Source organism: Anser brachyrhynchus (genome assembly GCF_964034855.1).
Source record: "Anser brachyrhynchus genome assembly, chromosome: 3".
Taxonomy (NCBI): Eukaryota; Metazoa; Chordata; class Aves; order Anseriformes; family Anatidae; genus Anser; species Anser brachyrhynchus.
Window position 1 is genome coordinate 36,890,218 of NC_137696.1, and position 21,961 is coordinate 36,912,178.

Here is a 21,961-nt window from a genome sequence, read left to right on the forward strand (position 1 = left end):
CACAGAACAGATAATACAACACATCACGGAAATAGGTAATAAGATGAGATAGTAAAAACCCATCAACATACATCATCTGATCATGGTATAGTGTCATTTCCCAGCCTCTATTAGCTCTTGCTGCATCAGTGCAAGTCCCAGACACTTTATCCTGTTTATAATTGCTGATGAGCAGTAATAAGGCCTCCATGCCTCAGCTCCTGTCCGTTCCACTTCAGTGCCCACCTATTAGGTTATAACTTTTATTTACAGCCTTGCTTGATGTGGTGTTCTATTAGTACAGCTGGAAACTGAGCAGGGGAAAAAAAAAGAGCATCTCTAATGGGCACTATTATTGCCAGGGCTGGGTGATTTATAATGCTTCTTGAAGGCTGTTCTATCATCACTTTCCTCTTGGTGTGAGAGCTCTAAGAAGGTTGGATTTCTAACACTGTGTCCTCCAAAAGTCAAACGCTGAAGAATACCTTAGAAGTCCCTAAAAGCAACAACAACAAAATATCTCTACGTTGTTTTGATGTTATAAACTCTGTTCACTGATCTTTCCTACAGTCTTTGCAAAGGCACTTAAGCACATCAGAGGAATAAAAAAAATCTAGTTAGTGGTGGACCAGGTCTTTTTGTCCTTACTCAACACATGCGGATTAAGAAAACGATCACACAAAAGTAATGGTTTCTTGGAGTCCACTGTGGCTAAAAATTTGTCAGATTCCTATTTCCACAACCTGCCCTTTCTGTAACTCCTAAAAAGCTGTCGTCTTGATAGTCAAGATTCAGCCTCAAAGTGTCAGTATGAGAACATCAATAAACCTGAAACTTCAAAAAAAGGACCGTGCATCTGCTTAACTGCTTTGCTGAAGCAGGGGAAGAACTCTTTGCACCTTCTAGACTCAAACTTTAAACTAGAGAAGACACAGAGCATATGACAGATACTGTGATCCTGCACAAAATAAATACCACCATACCCATCTAGGACAGATATCTTCACAAAATGTAAGCTCTCTGCACATATATCTATGCAGAGTATTACAGATACATGTTTCTCAAGAACCACTACTGAGAAATAATGTATTTAAAAACTCACCAACTTTATGGATATAATCTATGGATTGACGGTATCATTACTGCATTTTAACAGTCTGCTTCTATTACTCTCTCTACCACACAATTAAAAATTAACTGAGCGCACTCAAACAGTTCCAGTGATTTTTTCCAGGTTTCTTTAAGCTGCATGAAAATGTTTTAAAACCTGGCTCTTTCGAATTGCATATTCAATCATCTTTAGGTTCCACAGCAGAAAAAGAAGAGTAATATGCTACTTAGTACTGCACTTTCACAACACAGGCACCCAATATAAATGGGATCTGGATGCCCTACTGACTAGAGCAAGCCTCAGAGTATCTGCCATCAATCAGAACATTAGTTAACTATTAAGAAACAAATCAAAATACATAAAAAGCTATACAGCAGGCCACAGTCCCATCTTTTTCCCTACAAAACCTTCAGACCACTGGCTCTCCGAAACCTTCAAGGCATCATCCAAACTAATGATTGCAAGTCCTTACTCATTCTTTTCATTATAATCCTTGTCCTATGGGCACACTTTGGAATATAAATACTTTTTACCACAGCAGTGACTCTGGCAAGGAGGAGGGAAAAAACACCCACCACTATTTGGTGTCATAATACAATTTTTTATCTGAACAGCTCCTCCAGCATGCAAGCTGACAAGTGCATGAGGTAAAAACTGTTTTTCGTAAAAGAACTTTTCCTGAGTCTTGACAGATTTATTGTTTTGATCTTTCTTCAATGGTTATATTAATGCTAATAAAATATGAAAGGTTTATGCCTTCCTTAATATCCTCCTGATGGGAACCCGCATGCAACATATGTAGGTCAAATTTCTAATTTTCTGTCTCAAATGCTGATATATGGCAGACTTTAGGGAAAAACTATGCTTGAAGGGAAAAAATTACACAGATGAATTCCACCAAAACATTCTTTCTTCAAAGCACTCTAGAGCAGAAGAAATGTTGAATTCTTACTGAAGAGAGGTTTATATGCAATGTGTGGTGTTGAAAAACATTCCTAGGATATTATTTAGGTGAATACGAGCAAAGGAGACTACACTGAAGCGAATGTAGTGTGAAATACTGACCTACATAGTCTGCTTCCTAAGCCTGAAGATATCATAACATTTCTGGCAAATATGTTATAGCCAATGTTTTCCTGTCAATTCCCGTATTTATCTCGATTCTCAAATGCAGACTTTACAAAGATATTTATTTCTTTTCCAAATGGCACTGAAAAGTTTGCTGAAAGCGCAAGCTCTGAAGAAAACTGCCACTCCTGTTAACAGGTTTATTAGTGTAGGGGACTACAAACAAAATATGCAAATTACTGAGCCCATAGTAAAAAAAAATGAGGAAAAATGATACAATATAAAGCCAGTAGAATTAGTAGACTGAAGATTAAACTTGTGGCATCAAATTAAGATCTCCTTATTTTCTTGTTAAACACATAAAATGATTAACATACAGGCATGTAGGATAGCAAACATTAGCATAAACTAATAATAAGAGAACTACTGAGCAAAGTTAGCCAACCATTTAATGGCTATTTTTCAACATGTCTAGTAGTTTCAGTGGCTTTACTCTAAGGAGCTTTTACTGTCCTGTATGGCACCGCAAACAGTGGATTTTGTCTGCTTGCTAATCATATTTTTTATTTTTACTATTCATATAGTACTCTTAGTTTTCAATATGTATAACATCACAGAAACCTTTTAAAATATCCTGCAATGAAAATCAGAGTTAAATGCTACAACCACTAACACAAAGAATACACAATTTAGTAACACCATTGTGATGCAGATTCGTTTGCAAGGGAAACAGTGGCAAACACCCCTTGTTGTTTAGGTATGCTTCCATATCTACATGAAAAAGAATCCACAGTCTTCATATTCTGAAGAAGCTGAATCCAGCACCTTCCAGTGCCACACTTACAAAGTTCTCTGACAAACAGTATTTACAACATTGTCACAGATTATTGTGCATCACTTGAGAGCTCTGCACCTTCAGCAAGCACATGCTACTGTAGCTTCTCAAACTTCCTTCACTGCAGACCAAGCAAGCTAATACCATGCACACAGGGAATAACCACAGCTCAGCCAAATGTACAGTAGCTTGAAACAATTTTTGAAAGAATGACCTTAGAGGAAATTTACCTTTAACTCCTGAAAGAGCAAGAGTCCTTAATCAAATGGGAAGACATTTCCTTTCTGCATTCAATCCAGCTAAATTAGTATAATAATGCAAATATAGGCAAAAACTATTTTGGAAACACAGACTGCTAGAACATTAACACTACCTAGATGCCTGTCAGTGCCTCTCCACAGGAGATTATGGCTTTCCAAAACAGCGTTGGTGGAAAGGATCGTAGGAGTTCTCCTTAACCCACTGCAAAACCCAAGTCTGAAAAAACATCTGAGCCAACACAGATAGCTTGGGTTGCCTGCTTGAATGAGTGCTGGTATGATTCCTTATGACAGATCTGTTGCAGAGGTAGCACCTTCAGCCTGGCAATGACCTAACATATCACTAGCTCTGAGAGAGATCATCCAATCTATATCCTCCATGTAGAAATAAAATCACCAAAAAGACCCAAAGCAGGTAAAATTTAGTTTTGATTAAAGTAAACATCACCTGTCTCTACTGCATCTTCAATCATAAAACTCGAAGTTTTCTCCTTTGATACTTCACATTTAATGGAGTGATTTCCAGAACATTACAGCAATCATTACACTTAAATCAAACTAATTATTTATGTATTTCTTAGGTCTACAAAGGTTAACTGGAAACATAGTGTACTTAGGGAATTACTTTTGACCAGACTCTGATGAACCATCTTCCATACACATCCTTTTATGTTTATACATATTTTTCTGACGGCAAATCAACAATGTTTATTTTTGACATTCTCCAGGTACAGTTGCTACCCTTGATCATTAAACTGTATCTATACAGCCACATGTTACGCAAAATCCAACTTGTCAATCCCCACAAAACACATACCTGAGTCGCAAGATCTTTTGGTTGGTGTGGTTAATGAGGCATGAGCTGTACCTGTGCATGGCCCACCTGGAAACAGAGAGGACTGTAAGTCTCAAAATACCGCCTATATTTAACACTTAAAACCACATCACAATTATACTTAGAAATATAAATAAAACTTAGGAGGACTTGTCTTTGGAATGCATATATAGAAGTATTCTACTATTCTCAGTATCTCCTTCCCAGCCAAGTCTGAATACATCTTCAGCTGAAAAAAAAACACAGATGAGAAGTGGGGGAGAAGAGACAATTTATGTTATTACTTCACAAATATTTTAAGAGACAGTTTTAGGAAAATACACATTGTAGTTGCAATTTTTCCAGCGTTGACAAAAGGTGCTGTTTATGTTGGAACAAAAGCTAAAAACTTATCTAACCAACCCACAACTAACACACTGGAGGAACTGATCACTTCCCTTATGTCAACAGAAATCCTGTCACTGTCTCCAGTCAGATAATGACTTTGCCTCTTATCTTGTTCTCATTATGTTTTCAAAGTGTGGCACAAGCATATGCTAATGACCTCTTCCCATGCTGAAGTTTTTTGTTGAACTCTGGACTCTTGCCCACTCATCTGGTATCTGCTTGGTAGTAAATTGCTTTCTGGCTTTCTTCTCAACATGCATCATCATTGAAGAGTTCTCCAGAGATCTTGTTAAAATAGCAACCAATTCAGTGTATTCAGCAACTTGCAGTAATAATAAATAAATAAAAATAAAACCTACACAGTGAAGCCAAGATAACCTGAGAGTAGCATTGCCAGTGGTAATGATACATCATAGCTTTGATAATTGGATATTATAAATTGGACGATGTTAGAGAGCCTGAAATTAAGTTAGATCTAGTAGAGGTTTGGCTAGCAAAATACCAATAATCAAGTTTGCACTGGACTGCTGGTAATATAGTAGTACCATGCTGACAATACAACAGAGCTGAGTATTGTGACATGGTAAGCTTTAACGTAAGTCTTCACCCACTGAGAAACACTTTTTCCTTTTTTTTCTTCCATCCCTCCCGTTTTTGCACATCCAGAAAGCAGCACAGGCTTTGGCAATCTTTTTGTCTTTTTAAATATTTTTAAAATTTGACCTGGTAGTAAACTATTTTTGACTCTCTCAGAGATGTCCTTCCCCCTCTCTCCCCTTCATTTTTTTTCTTTTATTTCTATTTCTCTCAGTATCAGCTCTTAGGTAACTTTGTCTGCACTGTAATACTTGTAGCATCGTAACACTATAAAAAAAAACAAAAGAAACTTAAGCAATAGGGAAGGAAAGAGGTGAGGAAATTAATTTGGTGCATTTGATTTAAAATTAAACGCATTTGGGAGCAAAGATCTCACTAGTTTTACACTTGCAGTTTTTCAGAGAAAGACTGATAAGCTTTTTGTTCTTCAAAAAAAAAAAAAAGAATCCCTCTGGCAACATACACCATCTTGTAATCACACAAGAGGTAATCTTTAAAGTGATGGTTATAAAGGCAACCTGGTGAGGGTTCGGCCTGCAGGCAGACACTAGGTCATGGATTAGGGCCTGGCCAGGGGTTCAGCTAACCAAACAGGACACAGAGAACTACCGAAGGCGACAAAAGAAATATGCTGCATGTGACAGACACCTGCATAAGCAGCTGAGATAAGTTACAGCCAGTGTTGTGAGGGACGGCTGGATTTTTCAGGTTTCGAAAGACGGGTTTGTGAGAAATGATATAATAAACCAAACCTGTTGTCCTAGCATACAAGAAGAGCCAAACTGCTGTTGCCATCCAGAGGACTGGGAGGCATGGGCTGGATGCCTTCCCTGGCCAACAGGAAAACATCCAGGACAGATGGAGCAAGCACCCTGGTATCACCATGCTGGTGCCCTTTCCAGGCCTGACAGCATTGCCAAGCTTTGTAACCATTAGAAGCGGTCAAATAAACTCACACCAGTTTTCATAACATATCTTCTTCCAGAATTCTTCTAGAATGTAAAAGAAAAAATGTAAAAAAAAAAATCAGATCAATCTATGCTAGTAATACTACTGCAAAAGGCTCAGAAAAAAGGGCCTACTCTAGGATTAGGTGCATCTGGGAATATAAGATACTGCCCTGTTTTCCGTATCAAGAGTGAGCACAACAGTGCCGAATTTTCTATTGAAAAAATTTATTTACCATATATTTTCTATTGGAACATTTTGGATACTTACGCTGAAAATTACACTGCCCATTTGTTAAGTCAGTCTCAGCTTTTAAAGATCAAATATACAGTGGTTGCATACACACAAAATATACAACAGGATATGGGATTTCAATGAACTGACCTTAGACCACAGCTACCTCTTAAGATGCAACAGCTCTTCATTAAATACTTAGTTACATTCCTCCAGTTTCACTAAATAGGCATTGGCAGGCACCATCACCATCGACTCTCCATAAGACTAATCTTTGCAATTACTGTACAATAATTATTTCCGTTAGTTTATATTTTCAGCATCTGACTAAATATAAGATCTTTATACTTTTCCGTCCCTAAAGTACAATAAGTTTGTATCTATTCTGCACTTCTCTGCATTAGAGTTTTTGTTTTATTTAATCTTCTCTCATTAGGTATTACCTTCATAGAGCTTTGATTTGTATAGCACAACATTAAGGTTTCAACAAAGAATATTTGGGGATTTGCATGCACATGCATGCCTAATGACAGTAGGCACGCACACTGCCTAATAACCAGTGAAGGCTTCCTGTCCTTCCTTCTGCTATTGTTTTTGTTCCATCATTAAAAATGTCATGCATAATTCAATACTATGTAGCATGGGCTTGACTGTGTAATTCTTCATGGAAGTCATTATATTGAATTTTTTGGTATACATAACATCCAATACGGCCATCTTGTATTATTGGAAACAGCAGCACATTTTCCAGTTTTGATAAAAATTCTGCATGAGAGCAAAGCAAAGTCAGACAGAGTACAGCACCAGTCCTTCTTTGCTGTACATAAAGGTAGGCTTATTACTTAGCATGTTTCAGGATATATCTATACCTTTGTTCCCAAAAATAATTGTTTCCAGGGAATATGACTGTGATACACAAAACACTTCAGTGCACAGCAAGAGGCCACATGCCTAGCTTCTAACATAACCCAGAGGGCTGTACAGACTACTATTTTTCTCAATACAAGCAAGAGATTAAAATGGAAGAATAAAGATATCTTTCTATTCTATATCCAACTAACAGATTAAACAATAGCTTCTGCTCCTATTTTTTTCCAGCGTGTGCCTTCTGACATTTGCAACTCCCTTTCCAAACAAAAGCAGCTGCTACCCAGCCATAATCTAATTCCAACAACAGAACATTAAAAATGCAAAAATCCTAAAGAAATAATTGTGAGCATCACCAAGTCTGCAAGTTGAAAAGCAGAGTTAAGAACAGACAATACAAGATCTTTTAACTTGAACACTGTAATACACATAAAAGGTCTTGTTAATGTAGCTGCTATGTTTTTGATTTCTGATACCACTAGCTTCTTATGACTAACTTAACAGTACACTTAACACACCAATTGGGAAAAACAGGTTATCAAATTACTAAGAACTGTGCAGCTCAATAAACAAGTAAACATTTCAAAGCCATTTTCTCCGGAAAAGCTCTTAAGTAGTAAAATTTTATTCTGTATTACTTATATTTCTCTGTGTGTTAATATTATTAACTATTATAATTTTTTATTTATGTTTAAATTGACTTCTTGAATGCCGTTCTGTATTGACCATCTCCCCTCCTGAAAGACTAATGATTGCCAAGTAGCACCTATCTTGCAGGACATACCCTGAGTCACGGTAACTTGTTATTTCCCCATTTCTGAAGTTTCTGTAAAGCAAAGTGACTCCATTGAGTCAGACTTTCCTGTGCAGGAAAGAGCAAAATCCTAGGGTAACCTCTCTTTGAACCCAGAACATTTGAGCCAGCTGTATTAGAACAGCACTGCAAATACAGCACTTGGAACATTACCTGTTAACCAGAGGAAGAGATGCAGAATGGAGTGAAGCCATGCTTATACAAGAGTACAAAGCCTAAGAGTACAATAACACATTGAAACAATTATAGATAACACAAAATCTGTAAGCCAGATAATGAATGAATGTGAAAAATAAGTTACAGAGCCTAGAGCTCAGTAAGATTTGTTCGCAGTGGCAAAAATACACTTGAATGCTGCTTTGAGCCTTCAGTACTGTGATGGTTCTTCCTCTTCAGAAGAAAGTAGACCAGCTCTGTGTATGTAACAGGCAGGAAAAGGGTAATCATATAAGGGCTGAATATCCTTGGATAGCAGTGTTGTAGCCGTGACAGAGAGAAATGTTATGGCTATATGCAACATGGGAAAGAACACAACTTTGGAAACCCGTCCAAACCAGTAAATTAGCTGTGCATTTGCATTTGCTGAATTGGTACAGACACAATCTAATTAATCTACACAATTGAGTTTGAAAACAGACATTGATTACAAACACAAATACATAAACGGGAATGTAAATCTCTAAATTCAGCCTGCATAGATAGAATAGTCTCTAAGGAAATAAAAGCAAGAGAATTTTACAACATTTAACTACTTATCTGCTGTAGACCGTGTAAACTGCATGGTAATTTATGTCATGTCATTACGAAACAGATAAGAGGATTATATATATAACCACATACAAATATACACTTTTAAAAATCTAGTTGTACAAATCTGCCATTATTTACTTTTATGGATTTTTATTTACACACGGCTTTTGGAGAAAGAAACAAAACCAGTAGCAGCAAAGCAGTCCAGTTACATTTAACAACTGTAATGAAGTAAACCGACAGGATTCAGATTGCACTTTATTCCCTAACATTGTCTGACTCCATTACCTGCTTTTCCTCAGTTTCCCCATTTGTAAAGTAGACATGATACTTTCCCACTTTATAGCTGCAATTTGAAGTGCAAAAATGGGCTTTTGAAACTGGCAGTTAAGTTATATTATTAGAAATAATTTTTATATAACCTTGATAGCTGTGCAGCTCTAGCCCACATTTTTATTATATGACCGTGTTTCTGTTTCACGTTCCATGAGGTCCTTTCACTTTAATAAATGGGACCCTAGGATACACTGTCTACTCTGCAGTGTGAAGTGACTATAAATCAGACTGAACAATTAACAGTGGTACTATTCTGCTGGTCTTCATTATGTTTCAAAATTATCATGCTACAGACGTGGAAAGAAGTGTTCATTTCATAAATCTACATGCCAGACCTTTCCAGTTTATATGCTTAAGCCGTAAGAGCAACCAGAAATGTTCATTAGATAAAACTGGGACTGTAAAGATTTGATTAGAACTTAGACAAAGATCCTCAGTCATGAAATAATGATAAAGGCAACACTTCTACCGGACAGTTTTTTTTCTTTCAGATTTATAGCTGCCTGTATGTTCTGCATTGGCACCCAATACTAGTCATATTTCTCAAAGCATAACTCCAATAGCATCAAGCTCAGAACGGTTCTATATTTCAAAGCATTCTTGTAGAAAGTTGGCTTGAATAAATACTTTTAAAAAAGTGTACTTTGTGATAAATATTCAAAAAAATCCAGGTTTGATGATAAATCAAATAAAAAATTGAATTTCTGTTAATTCAACATTAAACAGTACCAAAAGGCTCTTCATACACAGTACGTTTAAAGAAAATAAAGTTAAAAAAACTCTTAAGATGGAGAATATCTACCATTATGTGACTTTATAATAAGTTTAAAAACAAACTCAGAAAACAGCTAGTTATTGTGGTATACAGATGCAAAACAACTGTGATATCAAACAACAGCCAGACGCATATTCTATACTAGTGGTGTGTTTTCTTTTGCTCTGATACAAGACACAAAATTGAGTACAAGAAGAAAGAACATGTGACAATCTTGTGAGTTTATAAGGAAAGTCAGAATTACTCATCACCATCATCTAGCTGTAGCTTTGTTCATTATGTGAAGTTACAAGTTTAATTGCAGTATTAAATAATGTCGGTCAGGCAGGCTAGTTTTGTAGCCCAGCATAATGTCAGCAGTTACTGCATTCTTTTGTATCAGAAAAAAATCCCTACAAATTGGTATCTGAATAAATCAGGTTAGCAGCAAAACAAATTAATTTCAATGACCATCTATAACAACCAAGAGAAAAAAAGACTACTAGCTTGGTTTGTTTATACATTCAATGCATTATAAAAGCAGGCACACACATAGCTTTCAAATATGAGCCAGAAGAATTTCCCTGCAACCAGAATTAGAAAAAAGACCAAAAAAATACAGAAATGACTTGTATCACAATGAACAAGTGAATTCTCAAAGCCAGGCCATTTCAAATGCATGGAATCTAAGAGCAACTGTCATTTCAAAAAATCACTGTTCTTATTTAAAAGGCACAAAAGACAATTAAGCATATCACAATAAGAACTCAAAATACTTTGTAAACTCAAAATACTTTGTATTTTGAGAGCGTACATGTGAAAGTTGACATCTTTGACTCCCCTGACAAGCCCAAACAAAAATACAAAAACTGTAAGCTAGTTTTAAGTTGGTAGAAACCTTTTGCATGGTGTCAGAGAACAGGCTATTCAACAGAGGGGAAAAAAGAAAAAAAGGATGTGCTTGTTTATCTGTTTTTCATGAGGTTATGTTGAAAAAACTGACACAGGATTTTTTTATATTATTATTATTACTCATAAGACAGAAAAATATCATTACTTTTCTAGTACTGTGTACTGTAGCCTGTATTGCTTTTTACACAGTCATGCTTCAACAAGCCATGAAATTCAGAGGATAAACATCCAATAGGTACAGCAGAAAAAACAATCTCTCACCTTTCTGCCAGAGATCTTTTATAGAAGCCTGGTGCATCTGCGTCTCAGATGTAGTACCCTTTATGTTCACAAAGTAAATTTGGCAAAATAACTTCATAATTGAGTGTAACTCAGTGTTTGCAGCACATAGAAATGCTTAATAAAATTAACGTTTCAAAGCATTCTTTAAATTCGTCTTGCAAATTGTGCAGTTAAGCATTTGAGACAAATTAATGGTGTTGTAAATGCTTGACATGCAACAGTTGAAATCTTGGAGGCTTTATAATAACTAGAGAAAATTTACAGACATTCAGTCCTGATGATCACATTTAGGCTTCTAAAATTCAGCACACAGAGGTAAGGTGTGGACAGTAATAACCACCTTCTTTCTGGGCTGAAATCTCCTATGTATTTTTTTGACAGTTACAGCAATACCTCACATCTTTGTGTACTTTCTTATAAAGTCTTCAATGTAGAAATGTAGAGCATTTAACTGTTCTAGAAACATCAGCTATTCTTTTTGTCCTTTTTCAGTTGTGGTTCTTGCTAATTCAAGGAGGCCAGGAAGAGTTAAACAGATAATTAAAATAAAATCATGTCAGCTGAAGCTAAGAACTACTGAAATTTAAAATCTGATCCAGCTGCCAGAGCTGGAGTTGTTCAAACTGACATTTCTCCTGTCACATAACAACACAGTTAGTTTTAAACCTGCACAGTGTCAACTTTAGGTCTACTCGCTCAGTGACAGAAATATAATGTGACATCCCCAAAGAAAGCGATGAAGGCCTGAAACCAAGCAAAAATTATTCCATATGCAGTGTGACCTTTTCTTTACCAAAATACATAGAACCTTCCTTAACAAGCTGATTTATTTTTTTTTTTCCTTTTAAAGAGTGCTAGTGGTTGGAGGTGGGGGGCAGAGAAAGAAGCAGAAGGTCATTGACAAATCCCCTTTTTCCTCCCTATTGAAAATAAACAAGTCTCCCTCCCAGTAAAAAAAAAAAAAAAGGAAATCATTGCTAGAGCAAACAGCTGATATGGTGACTAACACTGAAGTAACTTCTGCCTGGACATCCTAAAAGAAGAAAGGAGGCCAAAGAGAAAAATAAGAATAGATTAAAAACTAGACGGAACTTGAACACAGAGAAATGTATCTGCATATAAAGAAGCACAGGAACAAAAATTAGACTGATTTAACTATCTGTTAAGAAACAGATCATTAAAATCCATTCAAATCTAGACTTAGTAAAGCAATACCAATATGTTCCTTATCTGCAAAAGCTTATTTCAGAAAACTTATTGCAACTGGCAATACGATAGACAAGATGATTTGAGATGGAAAAAGGCAACTATAATAGTGTATACAGAAAATAAAACAAACAGAATGATCTTAGAATGGTTTCTTTCCCTAAACCGTAACAGTATTTTTTGAAATCAATGACATGTAATACTCCACAAAACCAAAACTTGAGAGGAGAGGTAAAAAAGTCCTCGAGCTTGTGCCACTGTCACCAGGTGTAAATTTTTAACACATTTTTGTTGACTGCAATTGTAATACTGAGAACTGCCATTCTCAGTTCTCTCGCAATTCTCAATACAATTCTCTCGCAATTGTAATACTGAGAAAGTAGCCATTTGGGTAGATGATTGTTCAGAAGCGATGGTGGCAGGAGGAGGAAGGTTGCTACCACCTGGTTTTGCATATAAGACACTCAGGAATTTAGTGCAACCCTCACAGAACATCAGAACAGTTACAAAATGGCAGAGATCATACTTGCATATTGCCAGACTGAACTCCTGTAAAATCCAGTCCAAGGAGCTTTTCTCTTTCATCACTCATTGAGTCTTTACAAAGGAAATGGCTACTTGAAACTAACATGGCTAACTAATGGCTACTTGAAACAAAACAAATAATCAAAAAACCCACCTTCACTTTGTCTTAACTGTTCAATCTGTTTACCCTATGGACTCAACTGCTATGGCAAATGCCTTGATGTGAGACTCTTGAAAGGGAGGAAGGAGAAATTGAGTGCACCACAGAATCTTTCCTGAGCACTCCAATCTTTCCATTCTTTGATAGGGATTACCTTAATGATCCCATACATTGATTTCTGGTGAATTACTGCAATTCTATGCAGAACAGCACGTAGCTGTACATAACCACACAGCACTGCAAAGTATCAATCTCTGAAGAACACAGCTGTAATGAGAGCAGTGCATGCTTTAAAGAACTTGTTGCAAAATAAATAAATATTGCACAGAAAAAATACACCCTTAAATTAAAATCAAAAAGACATTTAAAGTTTGGGCATTCTTCATTACAGGAAAGAATTTTCCACCCTGAGGCCATTATCCATCAGAAGAGCTCCATCAGTGTATAATTATTTCTGATAAATGATATTAAGCTTCATTAAAGAGGTAGTGAGGATGTGAGAGAAGACAGAGAGAGCTCAAGCTGTACATAAATCTCTCCACTGTATTTCACTTAAAATCACCCCAGCAGGAAGTCATAAAGAATTTTTTTTATAGGTAATATTTTCAAATGCTCTGCAGGCTGTGCTGCCTAATATCCATCACCTTGAGTGTATGTTCACAAGCACAGAGCAATCCAGGATGAAGGACATTATTTAATTTCCCTCCCTCTTTCCCATCCCTGTAATCACCTTCCCACTTACCCCCAAGTCCTTCTCAGCCACAGCAGAAACACTTGAACACAATCTAATTCATCACTGAACACATTTTCATAAAACCTGACCCAGTATGCACTGGAGAAGCACCCTCTAATGCCAAATAGTAGATCTTGACTCATAAGCCAGCAAAGGTGCTGAGCCCCACTGCCCTGTGAAAGTTCAAATGTGTTGCTGAAGCACAACATTTTGCTGAAAGGACAAAATAAGGCTTTGTTTTTACAGCATACTGCAAGTTTCCCCTGAAGAAGTGCTGGACAGAAGGAAGAGATGGGTGGTCAGCAGCAACTGTACATGTGAAGGAGAGACAGGAGTTACATGGCAAATTACTCTTATTACAAATAACTTATTTTAGAAAGGTCAGCTTAAACAACACGAAGTGCCTATTACTTTGGGCTCTATTTCTGAAAATATTCCCATATACGGGTAGAAAACCATAACTTAAAATTAAACATTTTAAGTCTAATAAACAACTACAATCCCAAAATGACACTTCCTGCTTTGTCCACAGCCATTCTGCACAAGTAAAAAGAACATAAATGTGAAGTCTACCTACCTGTAAACAGAATAAATATTTGGGGAATTCAGTTAAAAATAGTGAAGACAACTGAAAGCAAATGTGCCATATCAAAGATCTCTTAGTCCTACTGCTTTGTCAGCATTCTTATTTCCAGCAGAGAAATAACAGCAGCTCTAGCTTAGTCTAGCATACTAAATGAGTATGTTTTTCTTGCAATGCACACATCTATCTACTGGCCACAATGTACAAGCAAACTCAACTCAAGAAAGATTCCATCCATAAAAAATCATTTTAAAATGAAGCTATAGTTTGAGCATGTTTAATTTACAAATGACACATTTAAGCTTAAGTTGTTAGAATGCAGATTTTAAAACTCAATATATTATATACAGAATGAACTCATAAAGAGGTTTACAATAAGGATGATTTTATCACACTATGTGTTCGTTAATTTTTAACATCTTAGCCTAGCTTAAGGCTAATTTAGCCTGAAACAGCACAATAAAGACCATGAAATAAGAGACAGATTACCACATGAAGCTTAGTTATCTAAGTGACCTAGCAGGAGTCTCGACAAACATGCATTACAGTCAGTGCTATTTGCAATTGCAAGGATTAAAACCCATTTAAAATGTTTTAAAGCCAAAATTCACAAGATATTGGTGTTTATTCTAGAATATGTGTATTAATTTACTACCAATATGAGAAAGAATTTCTCAACATAAGAGTACCTCAAAATCATAATTAAATTGCGTACTGCAGTTCAGACAGCTGTAAAGTTAGAAACTCCTGTGACCCCTTTTAATTTGCTCTTCTGTTAAAACCAACAGTTTTGTATTTCGTGAATCACTTCTAACCTCTCCCCTTGCTCTCAAGAGGGTCCTTCTTTACTTTCAGAAAGAAGTCTGTGAAACATAAGACAGAGAACAAAGCAAAACATTTATGCCTCCCTTGCTCTCACTGAGGACTTGTGCACTTACATTCCTCTTTGCTCGGTGAAGTTACATTCAGTTCTGTCAAAAGTTGCTGGTTGGAGTTAGCGGCCTGTGTGGTTAGAGAGGTATTGCTGTTGTCACTGTTCGTTTCTCCAGAGAACAAATCTGTCTGGCTGTTGCTTGTGCTGGGAGTAGAGTCATCATCTGGCTGCTTCTTCTGGAAATCTATCAAAACCAAGATCCACATGTCATCTCAATTGCTCAACCTAATCAATTTTGTACAAAAAGTAGCATAACAAAAATAACCCCCCAAAGACTGTCAGAGGCATCATCATCCTGACAGTTTCTAAATCTCATGTAACACAAAGTTAGAGTAGCTTTTCATTATTTCAAAGTATCTTAAGACTTATTTAATGCTAGAGAACAACCACCAATTTCAGAACTATACAAAGTTCTTGTTTCTACAGCTGTTCAGAGCATCCAATAGCTTAATACTGCGTGTATCAGTATACACCACACGGTGGTATCATTTTAATAACTGCTTGCACAAAGCACTTGTAACAGCATAAAGAAGCAAACCTCTGACTGAGGAAGAACTAAGGTATGCAGTACAAGGAAACGTTACACTTCTCTAAAAACAATACTTCTCACTGCCATTACCTAAAACCCCACCAGTGTAACAGTTCCGGAAAAGCTCATGTAGACAACTGTGGTTCCAGGTTAGCATGTGGGAGCTGGGCTTTGCATTACTTGTTCAGTGGTTATGTTATTTTCTTAATCTTTTCTTCACTTACCAAACTCTCTTTATCTTGGCCCACAAGTTTTCTTGCTGTTGCTTTTTCCCGTCTCTGCCCTGTCCCCTGGGAGCGAGCAATTGACTGTGTGGGTCTTCACTGCCAGCCAGGATCAGCCCAGTACAGCATGGCTGCAGGCACCACATGCTCCAACCTTGCTTAAATAAGCAGGTATGATGTCTGCAAGGGGCACCTTGGAGCTGTATTTACACTGTGCCTATCCCATTATGCCCATCCCTGAGCTAGCAGTGACCACCCAGGGAGGCTTTAAAAGCCTAGGTACCAACGAATGCAGTCCTCTGAAAGGAAAATGGTTTGTCTTTACAATATTCCCTTTAATATTTAACCAGCCTGCCATTTGACATTTTTGAAAACACCTAAACCATGCTCTTAGATGTTCACTCAAAGACCAAGCATCATCATAATGAGTAGCATATCTACTTTTTTCCTTTCAAACTGTGGCTTTCAATAATTTAAAAACACTTAGAAAAACACTATTCTACATAGTCCACAAAAAAATTGAGAAGTTAAGGCATTGTGATGTTGGCTTTTTGTTAAATTGTGCAGTAAGCTGTCTGAAAGAGAAAATCCTTTATGTTTACAGTTTCCATTAAAACAACAGAAGAGTAAAAATTTCTTAGTGTGTTGCAAACATTGTAATTTTTAACCTTCTACTTTGTCATATTTGCTTTTAATATTAAACGCAAAGTTATTTATGCAAAGCAATTCTCTCCTACATACTTAACTTCAAACTAGAACCAAAAATGAAATAATAATGCTTCACACTCCAGTTAAGTAATAAAATACGCTGTTATCACAACATTATGACAATGAAAAAAAAAGAACAGAGTCCTATGAGCACAAAATTATATCTCAAACTATCGTAGCAGCAAGTTCAGGAAAAAAATGTGTATGTATACCCAACCAGAGGACAAAGCTCTTTCCTGGTTCCCATTCAGGCCACATCAACTTCTCCACAAAGGGAATCCCTTCTATTTTCACCTGACTTGTCCACGTCTTGCCTCTTTATGCTTCAGTCTACCTGTGGCATCTTCTTCCTTTTGTGCCCACACTGTCTTAAGTTCTTTTCCCACGCTCAGACTGAACTGAATCCGGGAATATTTAAGCAATCCCATCCCCTTTGCAGATCCCCTCTTCCCTTTCTGTACCTACCAAGATATAGCCCAGTTGATGTTTTAAAAGGGGGGTGGGGGTAGGGAATAATCATAAATAAAAACCAGAAAAAAAAGAAAAAACTTCTTGCAACACTGAAGCCAACGCATGTTTTGCAGCATAGCTTATCAACTATTTGTAAATATGACTTTTTTGGTTTGACAAACTAATGCATTTTACCAGTTTTCTGACAGTAATTTAAACAATTTAAAACACATTTCAAATGCACCAGACGATAAGGCTCCCTCTGTTAGTCAAATCAAACAATAGGTTTTCTAGGAGTCCTGCCACAGGGATGCCAAGACATTTATTTTAGCCCAACAGGCAAGATTAACAAAGCCATCATCAGTGGCGGTCAGTATGTCTCCAGCTGGCTGAGGCAGCTGCCTCTCTCCCCATCCCAACTCCCTCCTCCTGTAGCGCCCAACTGAGGGGAGAACCGAGCTGTGGAGGGGACAGCATTGAACCAGACAAGGAAATAAAACCACCTCAGAAGACGGCAGCAACAAAAGCCAGCCAACACACCTACATCAGGGCACTACGGATCTGCTAGTTGAATACAACTGCCAACTCCAATGCTGGCGTTAGAAGTTGCTCGCTGATTGACCTACGACCATGGAGTTAGGTTCAGGAGGTAAATCCCTCCAGGACATTAAAACTACGTACAGCTAATTTGGCTTCGAAGTTTTAGTTTTCCCCTCTTTTTGTCAGCAAGTGCCAAGTCTCAGAACTGCCCCCACAGTCTGAACTCCACACATTGGATAGATCCCATCCTCAGGCCTACCCTGGCTCCAAACCAGATTAGAGTTTGAGGTGAAATCTTTCCAAGTGCAAATCTTCTCTTGAGGGCTTTCCAAAACCCACAGCCCTGATACTTGATTAGCAATAGCGTTGGTCTCAGTTCCTACCCGCTACACCACTGATTTCAGTCCGACACAGCTCTGCCCTCGGACACCCTCCAAGAACACCCCTCCCAGCCAAGCGGATTTTGGTTTGCTTGACGTCCAGTTATTCCCACAACACAAGACATCTCTTCCTCGTAAAGATTGCTGAAGATGAACTGCATCATCTCCTGGCATTCCTAACACATTATTTAAAAGAAGAAGAAATAAAAAGGCAGAATTTATTTATTATGCAAATACACATACATCAATAAAGGTTGCTCATTATGTCATGACAGAAAAAAACGGAGCAGTCCACAAATATTTGCAGATGATGAAATGCTGGTTGCCAACATGACTCACTGGGACTGGGAAGCACTGCAGTCCAACAGTCCCTAATTGCTGACTTAGGATTTAAAAGTAATTTGCCAGAGAAATGAAGCTGTAACTTCTGCTGTGGAAGACTCAGCCAGAAGCCAAGCTTGGAAAGGAATGAACTCAAAGCCAGGGAGGAGGGGGGAGGAGGCAGACAGGAATTCATCTGCCTCAACAACAAAATCTCAACAACTGGTGGGATGCAGTTTGTTAGGGGTCATAACGGAGCTGGGAAGATGCCCTACTCGGGCCTCACTTGTTATCACCACAGTTTCAGGCAAGTCAGGCTCCTGAACATCAGTAGTGTTTGTGCAATCAAGAAAGCTTCAAGCACTTGTGATTCTGCACCAGCCACAACATGACAGCTGCAGCCATGAGACCTGGAGACACGAGTTTAGGAGATCCCCAACTCTTCACACCTATACTGAGGCCATGGTGCTGGCAGAGGGGGAGCTCACAGCCGGAGACGTCCTGGGAACCACTGGCCTACAAATAACCCGTCGAGAAAAGAAATGAAAAGTGCACGTTGCCTGCAAAGGTAGCCACAGAGAGTGTTTTATGTGAGACTGCACCCAAGGCAGGGCACAAAAGTGAAGCCGTATTATGTACATGTATCAAAAATGGGAGCGCTTCCATCTTCAATGAGCTGAGCAAGAAAATGGTTCCTCTCAATATTATACACTGTGAGCAATCTACAAAATCCATTTAAAAAAACGAGTGCAGAGTTGCAGAACAACAATAGATACTATGGAGTTTATTAAAATTCAGCAAGTTAAAAACTCTCAACCACTGTATTTTTTTTTTCCCTAGATAACATGCAAATACTTCTGTTGGACTAGCTCAGTGTCATCCACAAAGGGCATTTCCAGATGAATGTAAAACATTTTTTAAGGAAATAGTCTAAATAACAAAAGTCCTGACAGTTGCTCAGTGACAGAATGGTAGATGCTAATGCTATGCAGTACCTCCCAAAGCTGTACGTTTAAGATGTGCATAAACCAAGCTCATTTTTTTCTGAAGAACTATTCATACTTGCAACCTATTGATAAATTCTCCAACTTAAAAGAGAACACAAAAGGCTATGAAAAATCCTCACTCAGTGTTTGTGTTTCACAAAAAGCTTGTGAATGACACTGAGTTGCCACACAGCAGGAAAATCCACCACTGCATCTGCATCCTTTTTGCCTTTATGTTGTATCCAGAACAAGTTTTTATTCAGCTTGCAGATCAATTAACTTTCAAAAAAGTCTTACCCTGCTCAGTTGGCTGGAACCTGGGAACATCTCCTGTCCACCCTTTTACTTTTTCATTGCAGAAGAGAGTACTTGAGGAAGATACTGAAACTGGTGTACCCTGAGACACACTAACTGTAACTCAACTTGTATTATTTACACACACTGGTTTATTACTAAATATTGCCATCTTCAAATTGCATTGCTAAGACAACTTTCAGTAACGTCAACAGCAATACAAGACCCATTCAGTAATATAATCTGTATTATAAATTTGACCTAAATTATCAACAGATTTCTGAAATACTGCTTTCTGATTTGTGGCCCCATATTTTATTGGTGCAAATATGTATCTAATGATATATTGGATGAGCTGCATTATACTTTTTCTCTACTTTGGTGGACTCCATTCGGCCTTTTTTTAACCAGGACACCTGTTAACACAAATAACTTGCAGACCACCTTGATCTCCCTCAAACACAATAAAAGCTGGCAACAATTACCAGAGCAATTGTGTCTGAATGGATACAGTTAAGCCTTAACCGCTTAACAAATAAAACAGAAATACATGCACAATCCAGGCAAGATCCTGGCAAGTTTTGAAGGGGAGGCTTTACTCTGATTAAAATCAGAACATAACTATTGACAGAACAATGACCTCCCTAATAGACTCAATGTGGGGGGAAAAAACAAACCAGAACAAGAGCTGGCAAGGAATTTATCATTCCCAGAAGTTTCTGTTTTTAACTACAGAAGCATACAAAAACACCTTCATTAACTTGTCTCCTCCATTTTTACTGAGACTTTCACTATGCTAGCAGAAGCAGTGCCAAAACGCACAATGTATGACCCAAAATCCATCGAATCACCCAACGTTCCCCTTTCCCTGTTAATAAAATGCAATTTTATAACTTTTTACAGAACCTTCAACTGGTACACAGGTTTAGTTAAAACTTTCTCCATTTGACAGAATGTTTTCTTTTCCTGCTCAACTGTCCCCTTTCCTCCACTGCTTTCAGGTTTCAGATTTTTTTTTTGTTATCAGGCAGAGCCAGCACTAAAAGATGACTTGAGAAAAGATCTCAATAAAATGCACAAAATCAATCTGAAAAAAATTGTGCTGTATGGTAGAGAAGCTGCTAGGAGCGAACAGCAACACTGCCAGTTTTTGAGCTCCAAAATCATTTTGCTGTGTTGTGTCTAAGGGTTGCAGCCCGCATCCCAACTAGCCGAGTGAAAGCAGAAGGTCTCAGGCAGGGCTCTGATGCACTGGTGTTAATAATAAGAGAGTTAATTTTGTTTTGTTAATTAGGATTTATGTGTAAACAGCACAAGGACTCTGTGCATACACAGACATGATACAAAATTTTCATACTTTCTATATACAATAAATTCAAATAGATAAGATTCAAATGAAAGCAAGAAGCCAGATTTGTTCGCAGACATCAGAAGACAAGTTCTTTTGTAAGACAATCTTACACCCTTTCATATTTCTAAAATAACATTGATAATGAAAACCAGCACGTTTATAGCTTCTGATATTACAGCCATCAATATCTGACAAAACACATAAGATAATAGTGAGTCCTAGACTTTTGCTTAACTATAAGGGGTCTGTAATTGAACAGGGAAAAAGAACCCTTTAGCTTCTGGTAAGTAACTTCTGTGATTAGAGACAGTGGAAACTTGAGGTACAGTCAAATATGAGCCATACCAATATACCATTAAGCATTTAATTCTGAAAAATATATGTATGCCAGAATATTATATACAATGACTAAGACATTTTTTTCCCCTCACTTGCACCAATGCTATAGTATAGTAAATCATAAAATTTATGACACTCACAAATGGTCTTAAATTTAATAAGCTCTCCTTTCAGCCTAGTTTAAGGATCAAGGTTACCAACACTTCCTATTCTCTGGTCTACAAGAGATGTTGTCATTAAAAAAGAACGGGCTCATTCAAATAAATGATGGATGTTGCAAGAAGTGTCAGAGTAAACAGCATGCTAAGAGGGGAAAATTAGAGCCTTTAGAATAATTTCAGTTGACAGGCGATAGCACACCACTTTCTTACTCTCCAGTCCTACAGCTCCCATAACTTCACAGTGTGAACTAGCAAAAAAAAGTTGTTTGGAGAGTGCTTGCTTCTTGCACTGCATTAAATGTGCAGGCTGCACATTTCTTGTAACCAGAGCATCTTGTTCTTTTACAGAGCATAAATTAACATGTTAGTGTTACATCAAATGTCCATTAGCATCACAACACTGCACACAAAAGACTTTTACCTTACTCTAATCAAAAAACAGTTTCACACTTCAAAGAAAGTGCATTTTGAAAGTACTTTGGGAAGTAAGACAAATATGACACTGAAACTGCTATAGGGAAACGTTTGTTTTAAGTTATTGTATAATTTTATTTTTTCTTTTTCATGT

At 37.4% G+C, this 21,961-nt stretch overlaps 1 protein-coding gene across 2 annotated transcripts in view; it reads right to left on the reverse strand.

The window, feature by feature from the left end:
* The window catches only part of ZFAND3 (zinc finger AN1-type containing 3), a 135,950-nt gene that overhangs the window by 29,284 nt on the left and 84,705 nt on the right, over nucleotides 1-21,961 (reverse strand). For both annotated transcript variants that reach the window (XM_080586150.1, XM_080586151.1), the window contains exons 4-5: nucleotides 15,115-15,294; nucleotides 4,071-4,136 (exon numbers count right to left, since the gene is read on the reverse strand). In XM_080586150.1, coding sequence (XP_080442276.1) covers nucleotides 4,071-4,136; nucleotides 15,115-15,294 — 246 coding nt within the window. The remainder of the gene's footprint in view (nucleotides 1-4,070; nucleotides 4,137-15,114; nucleotides 15,295-21,961) is intronic.